The sequence below is a fragment of the Oncorhynchus clarkii genome, chromosome 2 (genome assembly GCF_045791955.1).
Source record: "Oncorhynchus clarkii lewisi isolate Uvic-CL-2024 chromosome 2, UVic_Ocla_1.0, whole genome shotgun sequence".
NCBI classification, from domain to species: Eukaryota; Metazoa; Chordata; class Actinopteri; order Salmoniformes; family Salmonidae; genus Oncorhynchus; species Oncorhynchus clarkii.
Genome location: NC_092148.1, coordinates 22,758,946 through 22,778,222, shown reverse-complemented (window position 1 = coordinate 22,778,222; position 19,277 = coordinate 22,758,946). Strand labels below are relative to the sequence as shown.

Below are 19,277 nucleotides of genomic sequence, written 5' to 3'. Positions count from 1 at the left end.
GATAGATCTTTTTAGGGGGTAAATGTCATTCTTGTTCATCTGTTCTTTTAAAAAATATTTTTTATTTTTGCATTTTCCAAATAAGAACATTCAAAACAAAAGTGAAAAGATATTAGACAGCAATATATACATACATACACAAACATACAATAAATAAGTCATAATAAAGACTAAAATAAAAAATAAAAATAATGAGTCATTGGATCATAAGCTACATGCTATACATTACGTGTGAAACATTATGTGAGGGTTATATAGAGATTCAATCAATGAGATGTGGGGGGAGATTCTCCATATAGTCAATAAAAGGTTGCCAAATTCTGTAAAATGTCTCTAACTTATTCCTCAAGCAGTAAGTGATTTTCTCCAGTGGGATACAACTATTAACTTCCGATAGCCACATTGCAACTGGCAGGGAGGAATCCAATTTCCATTTCAAGGCAATACATTTCGTGGCCATCGCTAGCAATATTTCTGTTAGCTTTATAGTATGGCTTTGCCTAAGATTGGAGTTAGTACAGTTACCCAGTAGACAGACCTCCGGGTCTAAAGGGAATGCAACCCCGTGAATTGAGGATATGGTATAGCATACCCCCTGCCAGAAACCGTGTAGTTTTGAACACTGCCAAGTGGAATGGAGGAATGTTCCTTCATCTGAGCCACATCTAAAACATAGGGAGGAGATATCTTGGTTGAACTTGTGCAGTCTAGATGGGGTGAGAGTCACCCTAATAAAATGTCGTAGTTGTAGGTAGCTAAAGAAGTCCCTGTTAGGCAAGTGGTATTTCTGTTTCAGCTGATCAAAAGACATAAGAACTCCCTCCTCGTAACAATGTTCCAGAAGAGTGATCCCCTTATCAGACCATGGTCTAAAGTTACTATTCTGGAATAACATAGGAATCAATCTATTGTTCCATAAAGGGGTTTTAGGGGAAAGGAATCCCCCTCGTCTGAACAGCTCATGCAGTTTGCACCATGCCAGGACAGAATGTATGACTAAAGGTTTGTCTGTGATGGTTTTTATAGATTTTCTGTCCCATTTGTAAAACAATTCTGCCCCAGTGTCATCATTTACCTCAAGCTTTTCAATGTTCAACCATGAGGGAGAGGGACCATTGTCAAACCTCTGAGCCAGAAACCTAGACTGTGCAGCCCAGTAGTACATTCTTTAAGCCCCCTTGACCATAATCAAAGTTCAGATAATCCAGACCAAGCCTAGGGGTTTTGCCGTGCCAGATAAACCGTATGGTCAGCTTGTCGAGAGAGGAAAAGAATGCTGCGGGCACAGGGATAGGGAGAGATTGAAACAAATATAGAAATCTGGGCAGGACATTCATTTTAATTGCATTGATTCTACCCAGTAGAGTGAGAGGCAAGTCCATCTATTTACAAAGGTCACCCTCCACCTTATGCAACAAGCTGGCCAGATTAAGTTTATAGAGGTTGTGCAGGTTACCATCCACCATTATGCCCAAATATGTGAAGCCCATAGGCGACCATCTAAAAGGAAACTTGTGCTTGATGGTATGGTAGTCAAAGACAGACAACGGTAAGATTTCGCTTTTATCAAAATTGACCTTATATCCAGAGAAAGACCTATAACACTGTATTAGGACCTGCAAGTGAGAGAGGGAGTGTTCTGGTTTTGTTAGAAATAAGATAAGGTCGTCCGCAAAGAGTAATAATTTATGGGTATGGGGGCCCACCTCAAAGCCATGTATGTCAGGGTACGTTCTAATAGCCTCAGCTAAAGGTTTGATGGCGAGGGCAAAGAGGTCAGGACTAATTGGGCAACCTTGTCCGTTCCCCCTATAGAGAGGGCAAGAGGAGGAGGTAATCCCATTGGTAGCAATCCTAGCTTTAGTTGATTTGTAGTGATTTTAGCAAATTTACAAACACAGTACCTAAACCAAACTTTTCCAAGACGCGAAAGAGTTATGGCCATTCAACCCTATCAAAGGCCTTTTCAGCGTCGAGGGAGACTGCGACACTTGGTATTTTGTTTTTGTTAGCAAGGTGAATTATATTAAAGAACCTTCTGAGATTATTGGAGGACAATCTATTAATTATGAAGCCAGTCTGATCTGGGTTGACCAACAGGGGAAGACATGACTCCAGTCTCTTAGATAACATCTTGGTGACCAGTTTACAATCCGTGTTAAGGAGATTGGTCTATAGGAGGTGGACTTTAGCAGGTTTTTCCCTTTCTTGTGGATTACAGTAATCACTGCTTGAGAGAAAGACTCTGGAAAGCAGTTGTCTTCCCCAGCTTTTTTAAGTACCTCCATAAGGTAGGGGACCAACAGCTCCCTAAATTCTTTATAGAACTCTGGAGGGAAGCCATCCTCCCCAGGTGATGTATTAGAAGGTAAGGATTTAATGGCCTCCAACAATTCAGGAATTGAGAAATGTTCACTCAGGCGCTCTCTGTCTTCCTCTGACACCTGTTCATCTGTTCTATTGTCATCATATGTTAAGGTTGAACACTGACAGTTGTGTAGCTTCAATGGAGCTTACAGAGGTGTATGAGCTCCTCAAGAGCCTATGCAAATCCCAAAGTTGGAATAGTTACCACTTTATAACTTATGTATGAATGAATTACATTTTATTTTCGTGTGTCAAATCGCCAATCGGCAACCCATCCCCTATGGAATTAATTGACACATAAACAATCATTACAATATTTCACTATGGTATTTAAATTATAATTCTTCTTCCGGTGTTCTCTACATTGCACATCGCATAAAGTGGTCTTTTGCGGGTACTATTTAATGAAGCTGCCAGTTGAGGACTTTTGAGGCGTCTGTTTCTCAAACTAGACACTGATGTACTTGTCCTCTTGCTCAGTTGTGCATCGGGGCCTACCACTGTTCTGTGAAGGGAGTAGTACACAGCGTTGTATGAGATCTTCAATTACTTAGCAATTTCTCACATGGAATAGCCTTAATATCTCAGAACAAGAATAGACTGACGAGTTTCAGAAGAAAGGACTTTGTTTCTGGACATTTTGAGCCTGTAATCGAACCCACAAGTGCTGATGCTCCAAATACTCAACTAGTCTAAAGAAGGCCAGTTTTATTGCTTCTTTAATCAGCACTTGAAAAACTATTTTTTGCTTTTCTTTAAAAAACGAGGACATTTCTAAGTGACCCCAAACGTTTGAAAGGTATTGTATGTATATGTAATCAGTAATGTTAATATCATTATTATTTTATTAGAATATGTAATATGCAGTGTATAAACTTAACATGATGAGCAGGAATGACATTTACTCATAATGGGTGGCCAAATAAGCCATGCCTCCAATCTTCTGAAAGGCTCACAGCCTCTACAATATATTATTGAAAAAGTTCAAAATTGAACCCCTCCCATCACAAAAAGGTTCCGGTTTCAACCTTTAAACAGGGGTTCCTCAAAGACCAGTGGTGTAAAGTACTTAAGTACTTTTTGAATTGGAAAATTTCCCTGTGTGGCAATATTTTGAATCTCAGAAGGTTCTTCCAGGCTCCTTTTCTCATAAGAGTGTAGAGGTATGGGTTAGTGTCAGGGATATCTTACTGAAGTGGTGTGTTGGGGTAAGGAGGAGGGTTGGAGGCGGTAGGGCAGGGCCGTCACTCTGAAGGACACGGTAGAGTTGAGGAGGTATGGGTTAGTGTCAGGGATATCTTACTGAAGTGGTGTGTTGGGGTAAGGAGGAGGGTTGGAGGCGTTAGGGCAGGGCCGTCACTCTGAAGGACAGGGTAGAGTTGAGGAGGTATGGGTTAGTGTCAGGGATATCTTACTGAAGTGGTGTGTTGGGGTAAGGAGGAGGGTTGGAGGCGGTAGGGCAGGGCCGTCACTCTGAAGGACACGGTAGAGTTGAGGAGGTATGGGTTAGTGTCAGGGATATCTTACTGAAGTGGTGTGTTGGGGTAAGGAGGAGGGTTGGAGGCGGTAGGGCAGGGCCGTCACTCTGAAGGACACGGTAGAGTTGAGGAGGTATGGGTTAGTGTCAGAGGTATCTTACTGAAGTGGTGTGTTGGGGTAAGGAGGAGGGTTGGAGGCGGTAGGGCAGGGCCGTCACTCTGAAGGACACGGTAGAGTTGAGGAGGTATGGGTCGTTACGTCTCTGCAAGGTGAATACATGTTATAGATACTTTATTTCTTAATACTAATAATAACATTAATACATACAATAATACTAATACTCCCATTAGTATATAAGTCTGGGTTTATGTTTGTGTGCTTGTGCTCACCTGGAGGAAGGTGTGAGCCCAGAGTCGGGAGCGGATCTTGACTACAGCGCTCTGACCACGGTCCAACCGCCCGACCACACACAGAACTCTTAGACAAATGATGTTACTGCAGTTCTACAGAGAGAAAGAGAGTTCATATACATTCCAAAACTGCTGCTGTATACCAAACAAGCTGACACTGAAAGTAAGTACCAGGGTCTTGCTGCTGTAGGGCTGGGCAGCATTGGTGGCTCGTCTGTAGCGGTGAGGAGAGCTACTGTTCCTCAGAAAGCCCAACAGTTCTGGAGTGTCCTGAACAGAGGATGTCTGAGAGAGAGAGACAGAAAGAGAGATAGAGCGAGCGAGTGTGAGAGCGAGAAGGAGAGGAGATAATGAAGTCACATTATTACAAACCACTTTTAAGACCAACCAATCATCTAAACATAAAACACCACAGGTACACACTTACAGTACCTTGCTAAAGTTATCACATTTTTATTATAATTTTTTTAAATATAATTTTTATTAGACTTTGACATTACATAGTATTTTGTCTAAACAAAAAATTACAATGAAGTCCATTTGAATCCCACTTTCTAACACAAAAAAATGTGAAGAAATCCAAGGGGTTTGAACACTTTTGCAAGGCATACATAAGCCTACACATTGTAGATGACACACTGTCTAGTAGCCTGATCAGCAGCCTTGTAGTCAGTTTTCAACCTTGTGGAAAAATAAGAGACCAAACAACACAGGGATTCTGGGTTACTCTGGTTCTCTTGATGTTTGATCAGATGCCCTTGGTGCTATTTTTTTATATCCACCACATGTTGACTTCTCACGTAGTGGGCTAGTTCTTGTTGACGTGTTTCTATAAAGATTCCCCATTCTGCCCCCCCCCCTTCTTTTTGCTGGTACTGAGACTCATAGACATTTCATTACTATTGAACTAAGGCATCATTCAAAATGAGGGGTGTTGTAGCTATGCTGGTGCTGATGTTCTATCTGTCTGGGGCCTGGGCTGAGGGAGAGAGTAAAGGAGGGATGGATCAGATTGACCAGAACATTCTATTCACTACCATAGATGCTGTCTGGGATGAGCTGTATCACCTGAGACTCATGCTGAACAACACAAAGAAACGAGTAGAGAAGTTGGAGAATAAGAACACAGGTACTGTAGTAATGCACATATAGACAGAGAAAGAAAGAACAAAGGTAGCCTCACGTAATAATACAGCTAATGAAACCGATCACACTGCGAAAGTAAGTAGTGCTTAACTCTCATTCTGTATTGATTGATAAGTTTGGACATTTATGTTGGTGCCATTTCAGTCCTGGGGGGGACAGGGTGGTCAAGCTGAAGACAGAGAACACATATAATCATCGTTAGATGTCATTTCTTAAATGGATTTAGATAATAATTCACTCAATAGAAAAGTCAGCTGCTGAAATGGATCATACACAGGCTACAGTATATCTTTATCATTAAAGCTCAAGCAGCAGAACTGACAGACCTAGACGACAGACAGAGTGCCAATGTGATACTGACGTTCCATTTACAGATCTAGAACGAAGGTGATGACAAAAATGCTAATTTGACAAAATACGATTTAGTTCATTAGCTCAATCAAAAATGTACAGCTGTGGATTTTGCTGGACATTTTATGATAATGTACAAGACACATTTCCTTATGATTTCAGCCCAGAGTTACCGCAAAGGGATTGCTTAGCACAGGGGTTCCCATCTTTCTTTAAAGGTAGACTTCATAAGAACTACTGTGCCTCAGATGAGCATAGCTAATTTCAGGGAGAAATAAACATAGCTTTGTTTTAGCTGCATCTCAGCTACATATTTTCATGCTATTTCAGTCCTGGAGGCCAGAGTGACAGCCAGTGAGAGCCAGGTGGTGGAACTGAAGAAAGAGAATGCAGGTAATAAGGAGACTACTATGAATTAACATGATGTAGCAATTTTTTTTTTGCATATGAGATGTATGATTCTGTAAGTGAAGTTTTGAACTTGTCATTTTAAAAAGCTCTATGTCACATTGCTGGTCTCCTCACTCTCTTCCAATTCACCAGTGGATACAGTTACTACTAGAAGTTGTTGATCCATTTTCAGTTCTCATACCACAACCATTAAACTCTGTAACTGTTCTAAAAATACCATTGGTCTCAAAGTAAAATCCCTGAGCGGTTTCCTTTTTTAATAAAAAAAAAAAAGTAACCTTTATTTAACTCTGCAAGTCAGTTAAGAACAAATTGTTATTTACAATGACGGCCTACACCGGCCAAACCCGGACGACGCTGGGCCAATTGTACGCCGCCCTATGGGACTCCCAATCACTGCTGGATGTGAAACAGCCTGGATTTGATTCCTTCCTCTCTACAACTGAGTTAGGAAGGACGCCTATATCTTGTAGTGACAGGATCTATTGATACACCACCCAAAGCCTAATTAATAACTTTAAAATGCTCAAAGGGATATTCAGCGTCTGCTTTTTTAAATTTGTACACATCTACCAATCGGTGGCCTTCTTTGCGAGGCATTGAAAAACCTCCCTGGCCTTTGTGGTTGAATCTGTGCTTGAAATTCACTACTCGATTGAGGGACCTTACAGATAATTGTATGTGTGGGGTACAGTAGTCATTCAAAAATCATGTTAACCAATTTTATTGAACACGGAATGAGTCCATGCAATTTATTATGCGATTTGTGAAGCACATTTTTACTCCTGAACTTATTTATGTTTGCCATAACAAAGGGGTTGAATACTTATTGACTTAAGACATTTCAGCTTTACATTTTTTATTAATTAAAAACCTTTTCAACAAACAAAATTCCACTTTGACATTATGCGGTATTGTGTGTAGGTCAGCGACACAGTATCTCAATTTAATAAATGTTTAATTCAGGCTATGACACAACAAAATGTGGAACAAGTAAAGGGGTGTGAATACTTTCTTTAGGCACTATATATACACACCTATTTCAATATTTATTTTACTTTCTTTACTTTCAGCCCCATGGGGAAGGGGTGGTATGGGGAGGGTTTTCTATGGTCGCCAGGGTGGGCGGTGGGTGACTGATGAGCAACCCTTGTTGCTAGGGGGGGGGGGGGGGGGGGGGAGTTGTATGGAGACATGTTGGCTGGGGGAAGGGGATGGGAAGGGGTGGGAAACATGGGGGTAGGGGGAGTTGTATGGAGACATGTTGGCTGGGGGAATGGGATGGGAAGGGGTGGGAAACATGGGGGTAGGGGGTGTTGTATGGAGACATGTTGGCTGGGGGAATGGGATAGGAAGGGGTGGGAAACATGGGGGTAGGGGGAGTTGTATGGAGACATGTTGGCTGGGGGAATGGGTTGGGAAGGGGTGGGAAACATGGGGGTAGGGGGAATTGTATGGAGACATGTTGGCTGGGGGAATGGGATGGGAAGGGGTGGGAAACATGGGGGTAGGGGGAGTAGTATGGAGACATGTTGGCTGGGGAATGGGATGGGAAGGGGTGGGAAACATGGGGGTAGGGGGAGTTGTATGGAGACATGTTGGCTGGGGGAATGGGATGGGAAGGGGTGGGAAACATGGGGGTAGGGGGAGTAGTATGGAGACATGTTGGCTGGGGGAATGGGATGGGAAGGGGTGGGAAACATGGGGGTAGGGGGAGTTGTATGGAGACATGTTGGCTGGGGGAATGGGATGGGAAGGGGTGGGAAACATGGGGGTAGGGGGAGTTGTATGGAGACATGTTGGCTGGGGGAATGGGATGGGAAGGGGTGGGAAACATGGGGGTAGGGGGAGTAGTATGGAGACATGTTGGCTGGGGGAATGGGATGGGAAGGGGTGGGAAACATGGGGGTAGGGGGAGTTGTATGGAGACATGTTGGCTGGGGGAATGGGATGGGAAGGGGTGGGAAACATGGGGGTAGGGGGAGTTGTATGGAGACATGTTGGCTGGGGGAATGGGATGGGAAGGGGTGGGAAACATGGGGGTAGGGGGTGTTGTATGGAGACATGTTGGCTGGGGGAATGGGATGGGAAGTTGGGGGAGGCCCACTTCTTTTTTATTTTCCTGTTTATACTGAATTTACTATTTATTGTTAAACTCTGTATGTATTTCTTACCATTTTTTGTTGCTGGTGAGCAGCAGATTACAAGTTTTTATAAACGTATACTTTTGAAATGGATAATGTACCTGTAATCCCCCCCAACAAATAAGTAAATAACTAAAACAATTCTAATTTGGTCACAAAAAAACAGCAATGGTCGATATGTTCAGCAATGTTTATTTTCATGCTACTTCAGTGCTGGAGGCCAGAATGACAGCCAGTGAGAGCCAGGTGGACGAAGTGAAGAAAAATAATGCAGGTAAAGCACTAATATAAACTTCACCCTCATGTATTCTGACAGTAAATAACACTTACAACTAATAAAACATTCTACATTTTCCTGTCTGATCTTAGTCTTGTAGGCCAGAGTGACAGCCAGTGAGAGTCGGGTAGCGGAACTGAAGAAAGAGAATGCAGGTACAGTAAGATAAGCTATATGGTGCAAACATGTGTTTTTCTGCTCATTTACCGTTAATTACTCTCATACTACTTCAGCCCTGGAGGCCAGATCCACAGCCAGTGAGAGCCAGCTGAAGGATCTGAAGGGGAAGAATGCAGGTGACTAAAATGTTTTACTTGTAAGAACTACTACATACTGTGTATTCCTCACCTGAACATGATTCAGCTCATTTCAGGATATGAAAAGCAATGTGATGTAACAAAGCCATATCAGGGTTCATTGTTTTTATCATTAAAAAAATGATAGACCTGGAGGCCAGAGTGACAACCAGTGAGAACCAGGTGGAAGACTTGAAGAAAGCGAATGCAGGTAATAACGAGATGTTTTAAAAAAAAATATATTGAGTTAACTTTCTCAATAGAAACAACAACATATTGGATATTGCCTATGACATATGGATGTTACATATCGTCTACTATGTTTATATGATTCCAGGCCAAGCAGCACTAATGTTATCCTTGGAAAGCCGACTAACAGCCCTTCAGAGCCAGATGGCAGAACTGAAGAAAGAGAATGCAGGTAATAATTAAATGTGTTCTGATGAACTAATGATGTTAATAATTTGCTCAATAGAAGAAAATAATAACCACAGTTCTGGATAATACCTTTTGCCTCTTTACTAGATTTCTATAATTCCAGATCAAGCAGCACAGCTGTCAGCCCTGGAGAACACAGTGACCGCCAGTGAGAGCCAGGTGGCAGAGCTGATGGCCAAAAATGCAGGTGACTAAAATGTTTTACTTATCAGAGCTAATGCATGTACGCTTCACCTGCACATGATTCAGCTAATGTTAGGATGTAATCAAGCAAAGCGACGTTACAAAGCTATTTCCTAGCCCTGGAGGCCAGAGTGACAGTCAGTGAGAGTCATGTGGCAGAACTGAAGGGAAAGAACGCAGGTGACTATTTATCTTTACTTATAAGAACTACCACATATTAGCTCTCACTTTAACATGATTCCGTTTATTTCAGGATATCATAAAGCTACATCTTGGTTTAACCTTTTAAATCATACATTTTGTTCCTGCATACACTATTTTCTAGCCCTGGAGGCCAGAGTGACAGCCAGTGAGAAACAGGTGGAGGAGCTGGAGAAAGAGAATGCAGGTAATGATTACATGTGAATTGAAAATAATTCAGTTAATAATTAATTGCCTAGAAAGATGAACAACTTTGGATATTGACTCATATGATTCAAGACCAAGTAGCTGAACTGTTATCCTTGGGGAGCAGAGTGACAACCCTTCAGAGCCAGGTGGCAGAACTGAAGAAAGAGAATGCAGGTAACAAGAAGTGTTTTGAAAAACGATTGAGTTAATAATTTACTCAATAGAAAAAAGCACAGCTCTGGATATTGTTTATTGCCTCTCTACAATGTTTATATAATTTCAGCCCAAGCAGTAGAACTGTCAGACTTGAAGAACAGAGTGACAACCAGTGAGAGCCAGGTAGCTGAACTGAAGAAAGTAAATGCAGGTAAGATATATTGTGCAAAAGTGTGTGTTTGATATCCATTTTTACTGTTAATTATTTTTATACTATTTCAGCCCTGGGCACCAGATTGACAGCCAGCGAAAGGCAGGTGGCAGAACTGAAGAAAGCGAATGCAGGTGACTCAAATGTTTCACTTATAAGAAGGACTACATGTATTCTTCACCTGAACATAATAAGATTCAGCTCATTTCAAGATATGAAAAAACAAAGCGATGTAACAAAACTACATCATGGCTTATCATTGTCATCATAAATGATGTTCTTGCATAAATGATCTTCTAGCCCTGGAGGCCAGAGTGACAGTAGGTGAGAGTCACGTGGCAGACCTGGAGAAAAATAATGCAGGTAATGATGATAAGCAATTAGCTATGAGAAATATTTAGTCAAATAAGTCACTGGAAACATGAACATTTCTGGAAATTCACTTGTGTTAGCCTTGAGGACCAGAGTGACAGCCAATGAGAGCAAGCTGGATGAACTGAAGAAAGAGAATGCAGGTAATAATGAACTTAGAAAAAGTTAATCATTTGTTCAATAGAAGAAAGAAGAAAAACCACAGCTCTGGATATTGTCTTTTGCCTCTCTAAAATATTTATATAATTTCAGCCCAAGCAGCAGAACTGTCAGACTTGAAGAACAGAGTGACAACCAGTGAGAGTCAGGTGGCAGAGTTGAAGAAAGAGAATGCAGGTAATGAGTAGTACATTTTTTAAGAAGATGATGAACGCCTCTGGATATTGACGTGCATGATTCCAGCCCAAGCAGCAGAACTGTTAGCCTTGGGGTCAGAGTGACAACCAGTGAGAGGCAAGTAGCGGAGCTGGAGAAAGAGAATGCATGTAACTATGCTGCACTAATAAGAGCTAGGCTACAGTCACTCTCCTGGACCGCTGACTGATCTAATTGATCTAATCAAGATGTATCTAAGCACAGCAATGACAACAAAGCTACCTCAGAGTATGAGTTTATTAAGATATTATTTTCTTGCTATTTCAGCCCTGGAGGCAAGATTGAGTGTCGCTGAGAGCCAGGTGGAGGAACTGAGGCTAGGTAAGAACAGATCAATTCAATCAAACCCACAGTATGGTATGAAATTAATACATTTTAGACATTACGGTGGACTTGATCGAATTCATTCTCATGTATTCGCAGACAGAAGACAGGTGGCCTTTTCTGTTGGTTTGACGGACTCAGGATATGTGGGACCCTTTCAAACTGAGATCACTCTAGTCTATGAAAAAATCTTCACCAACATCGGCAACGGTTACGACACAAACTCTGGTACAGTTTACGCCGACAATACTACAGATTAAATTTACACAGTAACAATACTACAGATTAAATTTACACAGTAACAATACTACAGATTAAACTTACACAGTAACAATACTACAGGTTCACCCACACAGCAATACATCTACAACTCAGAGAAAGGTATAAACATAAACACACAATCTCCATGCTCACGTGTCCACCACAGGAGGCTGCTGAGGGGAGGACGGCTCATAACATTGTCTGGAATGGCGTGAATGGAATGGTATGTGTTTGATGTGTTCGATACCATTCACTTTAGTCCGTTCCAGTCATTCCTATGAGCCTGTCCTACCCAATTAAGGTGCCACTGAACGCCTGTGGTGCCCACAGGGGCCAGCTACTGGCACAGACCCCAACCACTAGCAGGCTGCTACAGTGCCTAAAAGAGATGGATAGTGCTGATCTCTCCCTGCTTCCCCTCTGATACAGGTATGTTTTCAGCACCAGTGAGAGGAGTCTACTACTTCACATTCACCTCCATGGGCCGAGAGCCTGGACAGAAAATGTGTGTTTTCTTGGTCAAAAATGGAGAGCAAATGATATACAACGTCCAGGACAACTTCCATGGTGGTTATGAGTATATGACAGGCGCCGTGGCTCTGGAGCTAGAGAAAGATGACCTGGTGTACTTAAGGCTTCCTAAGGGCTGGGGCCTGTACGATGACAACTACAACCACATTGTCTTTACTGGCATCCTGCTCTTCACCACCAACCCTGCTATGGGCCTACTCCACTAGTCCCTCTCCGTCCTCCTACAGTCTTCAATAAACATGGAATGAGTGACTTTGTCCTGTCATCATTAAAGCACATTCCTCAGTCATCATCACAAACATAAGCCAGACGGTAGATGACACCCCGTTACCCTATTTTATTATGAGAAGAACCAAGCTACATCAATGCTAGATTGGGTCAGCACACTTTGATCTACCTGGGCTGTAACTTCACAAAAGCATTTATGCCATTGTTTCTAAAACATTGAAGACCAATACAGGTTAATAAATATAGAACATCATTGCATGAGTACAGGGTCGTGTCCAGTCTCAGCAGGAGGTGTGGTTGTGTTACCTGTAGGCCCAGGGGGTTGAGGCTGGTGTTGCTCCGGCAGCTGATTGGTCCGACTGTTAGAACCTCCAGAGCGTAGAGCAGGTGTTCGTCACGGAAACGAGAGGGCCAGCCCACCTGGAGCACCGCCTCCCGGATACTACTGGGACCTGAGTTATGGAGCTGAGAGAGTAAGAGGGAAAAAGAGAGGAGAGACAGAGAGATGAGAAGAAGAGAGAGAGGGAGAAGTAGAGAGAGGAGATGGATAGAGAGGGGGGAGAGGAGTAGAGAGAGGAGATGGAGAGAGAGGGGGGAGAGGAGTAGAGAGAGGAGATGGAGAGAGAGGGGGGAGAGGAGTAGAGAGGGAAAAAGAAAGAAAGAGAGAGTGAGAGCGAGAGAGTATGAGAACACCAAGCCACTCAGCTTAGCCCCTTTCCACACACTCATTAATTCTGAGGGTGATGATGGTGAGTCCCCCAAACAGGACATGGTTTCAGCGCTCCAGGCAGGAATTCTCGGAGAGAGAAACTCTGGCTGACCTAACTATAACCAGCTGGACAGACTGCAGGACAGGAGAACTGCAGCCCCAAACCCTGTAGACATCCAGGAGATGTCCTGCTTCACTGCCTCTTCAACACACACATACACACACAAACGTATGTCTGATCCCCCCTCTTATCCCCCCCCCCTATCTCTTCCTTTATGACAGTAATTACCACTGTTCAGGAGGCCTTTGATCAGACAGCAGCCAGTACTTACAGGGCTACTGCTTTTACTGTGTGTGTATGTACCTCGTAGATGTGTGTGACCTGGGGTCCTACGTCATCCTCTTTGACCGGATTCTCTTTGGGCTCCCAATGAGGAAACGGAAGAACCACCTGAGAGGGATGACACACCCTGGAAAGGGAGAGAGAGAGAGAGAGGCAGAGAGAGAGATGGGAGAGAGAAAGAAAGAAAAAGAGGAGCGATAGAGAAAGAAAGAGAAGAGAAGAGAGAGAGAGTATGAGAACAAATGATTTACAACGTCCAGGACAACTTGGGGGGTGAACACCAAGCCACTCGCCACTCCGCTGCCAAACACAACTTACCCATTGCCGGTTGGACCTTAACATCCCGCCCTCCAGTCCCCAACACCCACAGCCCCCCCCACAGATCACTGTCTGTTTGTGTGTACAACATCTGTAGACCCAGCCAAGTCACTCTGGGGTCCAGGCTTTGAAGTGTGTTTGTGTGTCTGTGTGTGGGGGGTGGGGGGGATAGTAAAACAAGGAACATTCGGACAAGTGGGGACTGACAAGGAAAAAGGCTATTTTAGGCTTGGGAGTTAGGGTTACAATTAGCATTAGGGGTTAGGCTTAGGAGTTAGGGTAAGGTTTAGTTTTAGGGTTAGGGGTTAGGCTTATGAGTTAGGGTAAGGTTTAGTTTTAGAGTTAGGGGTTAGGCTTAGGAGTTAGGGTAAGGTTTAGTTTTAGGGTTAAGGGTTAGGCTTAGGAGTTAGGGTAAGGTTTAGTTTTAGGGTTAGGGGTTGGGCTTAGGAGTTAGGGTAAGGTTTAGTTTTAGGCTTAGGAGTTAGGGTAAGGTTTAGTTTTAGTCTTAGGAGTTAGGGTAAGGTTTAGTTCTAGGCTTAGGAGTTAGGGTAAGGTTTAGTTTTAGGCTTAGGAGTTAGGGTAAGGTTTAGTTTTAGGCTTAGGGGTTAAGCTTAGCGTTAAGGTTGGGGTTAGGTTAACGGTTAGTGAAAATAGGAGTTTGAATGGGAATCAATGTTTTGTTCCCCACAAGGATAGTAAATCAAACATGTGTGTGTGTGTGTGTGTGTATGCAAGCGCATGTGTGTATGTGTGTGCAGGCATGTGTGTGTGTGTATGTGTGTGTGTGTGTGTGTGTGTGTGTGTGTGTGTGTGTGTGACCAAGTAGCACTAGCACTGGCCCAAGTGTGCATGATTAGCATACACAGACTAACATACACAGACTAACATACACATAGATGATTAACATACACAGACTAACATACACAGACTAACATACACAGACTAACATACACAGGCTCAACCACACTGAGCAATAGAAATACAGCAAACTATATGAACCTGTCTCACCTACATGGCATGAGACAAAGATATACACTGTATGACAACAATGTGCATCAAACAGAGCAAAGATATTCTACTGTCACAGGGTTAGCAAAAAGATCAACCAGAACAGAGATGTGTAACTCACCCCCTCAGGTCTAGCTGAGCTCTGGCAGAGATGGAGAGAGACAGACTGACTGGGTTGCTCTTGGAGCTGTCTTTGTTTGAACTGTAAGATAAGAGGCACACGAGTCAGTAAAGATGTTTGGATGTAATGTCTGCACCATGGCGATGTATGGTGACGATGTATGGTGTGTGTGCATGCGCGCGTGTGTGAGTAAATGAGTGAGTGACCATGTGTTTGTGGCGAAGTGAACAGGCAATATTTTGTCTCGTCTGTTTTCCTCCGGTCATCTGTCTCGACGCTCTTTGTTTGGGAAAGCCACAGAAATACTCAGAATTCTGACAGAGGGGGCCTCCCGGGTGGCGCAGTGGTTAAGGGCGCTGTACTGCAGCGCCAGCTGTGCCATCAGAGTCCCTGGGTTCGCGCCCAGGCTCTGTCGTAACCGGCCGCGACCGGGAGGTCCGTGGGGCGACGCACAATTGGCCTAGCGTCGTCCGGGTTAGGGAGGGATTGGTCGGTAGGGATCTCCTTGTCTCATCGCGCACCAGCGACTCCTGTGGCGGGCCGGGCGCAGTGCGCGCTAGCCAAGGTTGCCAGGTGCACGGTGTAGCCTCCGACACATTGGTGCAGCTGGCTTCCGGGTTGGATGCGCGCTGTGTTAAGAAGCAGTACGGCTGGTTGGGTTGTGTATCGGAGGACGCATGACATTCAGCCTTCGTCTCTCCCGAGCCCGTACGGGAGTTGTAGCAATGAGACAAGATAGTAGCTACTACAACAATTGGATACCACAAAAAAAAAAAAAATAATAATTCTGACAGAGGTTCCTTTTTACAGTTATGTGTGTCACAGCTCTTCAGCAGTGTGTGTGTGTCTGTCACCTGTGGATCTGTAGGTCAAAGTCAATGTGAGGACCGGCATCATCCAGCCTTTGGACAGCAAACCTTAAACCTACAGATACCTGGAGACAGAGACAGTGAGACCGAGAGAGAGGGACAGAGAGACAAAGAGAGAGGGACAGAGACAGAGTCAGAGAGAGAGGGACAGAGACAGAGAGTCAGAGAGAGAGGGACAGAGACAGAGAGTCAGAGAGAGAGGGACAGAGGGACAAAGGGAGAGGGACAGAGACAGAGAGTCAGAGAGAGAGGGACAGAGACAGAGAGTCAGAGAGAGAGGGACAGAGACAGAGAGTCAGAGAGAGAGGGACAGAGACAGAGAGTCAGAGAGAGAGGGACAGAGGGACAAAGGGAGAGGGACAGAGACAGAGAGAGAGGGACAAAGGGAGAGGGACAGAGACAGAGAGTCAGAGAGAGAGGGACAGAGACAGAGAGTCAGAGAGATAGGGACAGAGACAGAGAGAGAGGGACAGAGACAGAGAGTCAGAGAGAGAGGGACAAAGGGAGAGGGACAGAGACATAGAGTCAGAGAGAGAAGGACAGAGACAGAGAGTCAGAGAGAGAGGGACAGAGACAGAGAGAGAGGGACAGAGACAGAGAGAGAGGGACAGAGACAGAGAGTCAGAGAGAGAGGGACAGAGACAGAGAGTCAGAGAGAGAGGGACAGAGACAGAGAGTCAGAGAGAGAGGGACAGAGACAGAGAGAGAGGGACAGAGTGACAAAGAGAGAGGGACAGAGACAGTGTCAGAGAGAGACAGAGACAGAGACAGAGAGTCAGAGAGAGAGGGACAGAGACAGATAGTCAGAGAGAGAGGGACAGAGACAGAGAGTCAGAGAGAGAGGGACAGAGACAGAGAGAGAGGGACAGAGACAGAAAGTCAGAGAGAGACGAATCAAAGTCTATGTCAGTGACATCTGTAAGTGTTAAAGCGAGCAGCCTTCTAACCCCATCTACAGTTTCCTTTTGTGAAAACTAACCAGAACCTGGCCATGGTGTGTGCATCTGGGTTACGTATCTGTATTGTGTGTGTGTGTCTCAGTTGGAGGATCAGTACAGATCTGTGGGCTGAGACAGACCAGATCCCTTCCCCTCCAGACCCCAGTTAAACCCCCCTCTACCCTTGCTTAACTCACACCACGTGGAGGGCTTTAGTTCATAACCATGAGTATGATAATGGCTTCTTGTGTTTGTGTAATAATGTTCTCATGAACAACATGTTAGACACTAGTCAATGCCGGAAACTCTTAAAACACTCGCTAAAACTACAAGAGAGAAGCCTGAGGGTGGAAACTCATTAGGACTCCAAAGTCAGAGACTTTATTGCACATCAGAGAGAGAATCAGAACAACTCAGAGACGACGAAAGACCAAATGAGTCTAAATCACTGAGGTCCCCAGGCTGAGAGAAAGAGAGAGAGACAGACAAAGTGACCCAAATATATCTCTCTCCCCAAATCTGGAAAACATTTATTTCCTGTCACTTCTCTCCCATATTCTGAACAGCCCCACCACCACTGTAAAACTGTCTAACCTGGATGTTCTGTAGAACCCACCATAGTACAGAGACAGCGTTTGTCAAGGAAATGATCTAATGCATCGACCAATAAACGACTGAGGCTCTGTGACTGTTCTCACATTCCTTGATGTAAGAGCAGGGATTGACGCTGTCGACCAAACTAACAGACAGGTATCAATTCATTTTTCTGCCCAGTGAGACCTCTGATTGCTCCAAGGCTATATATGGTGTTCCACAGGGCTCTGTGGAGGGGCCGTTTCTGTTCACATTATACATGCTGATCGTCTGGCAGAGGTGGCACCACAGGCCCCAGAGTGGTCTGGTAACCTAACCAGGTAAAACTCCAGCCCTTATACGGTATGACGTGATTCATCTGTTGAATATGGGCTATGATGGGACCAGAGTTTTTCTAATCATGTCACATGGTTTAAAAAAACTCCTGGCCTTGGGGAGGATGAAAGCCCTGTTAAACTGCAGCAACCTTGTACTTGTTGTTATGAATTATATTTTAAAGAAGGACTGGGGGGGGGTCCTATACACAGACACTCAGAAAGCTACATGATTAGATAATATGCAGGTTTGCATCATGTAGTCCTGCTCCTGCTCAACTGTAATACTCATAACAAAATGTACTCACAGTCTATGTCAGCTACTGTGTTTAATGATTAATTCAAGTTTATACTCTTGGATTGAAAAAGTCTAGGTAACCTGGTTAGCCCAAGTTGAAATATAAACTAAATGTAATCCCATTGGGTTATAAATAGCCCACACTACGTTACCACTTCGTTTACCCTGGCCAGAGGGACAGGGCCCATAGGAGGCCTGACTATGCAGCTGCTGTTAGTAGCCTACAGTGGATCAGACTCAAAAAGTGTCTCGTTACCATGCAACACATGTCAGATCGCTAATGTTTAGGAGTAAAGGCTGCTCCATTGATGTAAGAGTTTTTGCTTGTGTCTGTTGGGAGTGATGTGCTATCAGCTCGCTAAATAAATACCAGAGGAAAGTGGAGAGCGCCTTGAGCATTAATCTGATTGGTCAAGACACACAAAGAGCCTGTAGCAGCACTTCGGTGTGAAAGACAGACAAATCATGAGGCAAATCGGTCTAAAAAAACAGCACTTTGCCCCTTTTCTTTTACACTTTGCGTAGATATATTTTATTAAACTAAATCAAAAGTGATTGAAAAGTGCTGTGGTAAATGCTGCCTCGATACACATTTACCGGCAGCCCTGCCATCTGGGATGTCACCCATAAACAGTGTCTGTTTTCACCGCTACGCTTGTTGACCCCAGGAAGAGTAGCTGCTGCTTTAGCACCAGCTACTGGGGATCCTAATAAAATACCAAAACTGCTGACAATAGACAACCTTGTAAAGAAACATGGCGAGGCAGTCTGCAGTTTAGAGGCTTGACTCAAACATATTAGAATGAGAAGAAGATACATTCAAAATGGTATACAAGCGTCGTTACTCCGGCTGCATGATTAGTGTGTGTGTGTGTGTGTGTGTTTATTCTATAAGAGCTCATGAATTCCTACAGGTCCAAAGGGGCAAGGGTAAGTATGTCTGGGAAACATCTGGTCTGAAGGAGAGCTGACGTGCACACACGTGTGTCGCTTCTAGAGCTAACAAATACCACTCTCAGGGTCACAACACACACGCATGCATGTAGCCACGTACACACACAACACACACACACACACACACACACGCACACACACGCACACACACACACGCACACACACACACACACACACACACACACAGACAGACAGACAGACAGACAGAGCGGTTACAGAAACACAGGGTAGAGTTACATGTCAGATGGGACCACTCTTTACTTTACAAAGCCTGTGCTTCCTGGATGTGTCATGCAAGGGCGAACGGATTAACACACACAGAAATACCCACAGACAGCTTCAGAGTGTGGGACTCAGTGGGGCACGGGGTATCTGGGTGATCCTTCAGCATGGTAACTATCAATCAGCACCACTGTATCTGAGTGACAGCTTCCTGTTTGGACAGGAAGTGGTTGTTTCCA

The 19,277-nt window shown here is 44.1% G+C and overlaps 2 protein-coding genes across 2 annotated transcripts in view; one reads left to right on the top strand and one right to left on the bottom strand.

Annotated features, from left to right (window-relative positions):
• Window positions 1-19,277, bottom strand: part of LOC139424511 (integrin alpha-8-like) — a 52,811-nt gene that overhangs the window by 5,322 nt on the left and 28,212 nt on the right. The window contains exons 22-28 of the mRNA XM_071176437.1: window positions 15,704-15,783; window positions 14,850-14,930; window positions 13,424-13,529; window positions 12,657-12,815; window positions 4,428-4,541; window positions 4,236-4,349; window positions 4,007-4,108 (exon numbers count right to left, since the gene is read on the bottom strand). Of these exons, the coding sequence (XP_071032538.1) occupies window positions 4,007-4,108; window positions 4,236-4,349; window positions 4,428-4,541; window positions 12,657-12,815; window positions 13,424-13,529; window positions 14,850-14,930; window positions 15,704-15,783 (756 nt within the window). The remainder of the gene's footprint in view (window positions 1-4,006; window positions 4,109-4,235; window positions 4,350-4,427; window positions 4,542-12,656; window positions 12,816-13,423; window positions 13,530-14,849; window positions 14,931-15,703; window positions 15,784-19,277) is intronic.
• LOC139424520 (fibrinogen- and Ig-binding protein-like) lies at window positions 5,207-12,359 on the top strand. The gene is made up of 17 exons (XM_071176449.1): window positions 5,207-5,385; window positions 6,084-6,146; window positions 8,520-8,582; window positions 8,678-8,740; window positions 8,819-8,881; window positions 9,030-9,092; window positions 9,219-9,302; window positions 9,423-9,506; window positions 9,620-9,682; window positions 9,828-9,890; window positions 9,983-10,066; window positions 10,560-10,622; window positions 10,712-10,774; window positions 10,884-10,967; window positions 11,274-11,327; window positions 11,430-11,558; window positions 12,021-12,359. The coding sequence occupies exons 7-17, from the start codon at window positions 9,233-9,235 to the stop codon at window positions 12,326-12,328; spliced, it is 1,065 nt and encodes a 354-aa protein (XP_071032550.1). The 5' UTR covers window positions 5,207-5,385; window positions 6,084-6,146; window positions 8,520-8,582; window positions 8,678-8,740; window positions 8,819-8,881; window positions 9,030-9,092; window positions 9,219-9,232; the 3' UTR covers window positions 12,329-12,359.

Excerpts from the sequence above, each read along its gene's own strand:
- LOC139424520 (XM_071176449.1), top strand. The coding sequence starts at position 9,233 with ATGTTATCCTTGGAAAGCCGACTAACAGCCCTTCAGAGCCAGATGGCA. Across the intron at positions 9,891-9,982 it reads GCTGGAGAAAGAGAATGCAG|ACCAAGTAGCTGAACTGTTA; the intron begins GTAATGATTACA and ends ATATGATTCAAG. Across the intron at positions 10,623-10,711 it reads CCTGGAGAAAAATAATGCAG|CCTTGAGGACCAGAGTGACA; the intron begins GTAATGATGATA and ends CACTTGTGTTAG.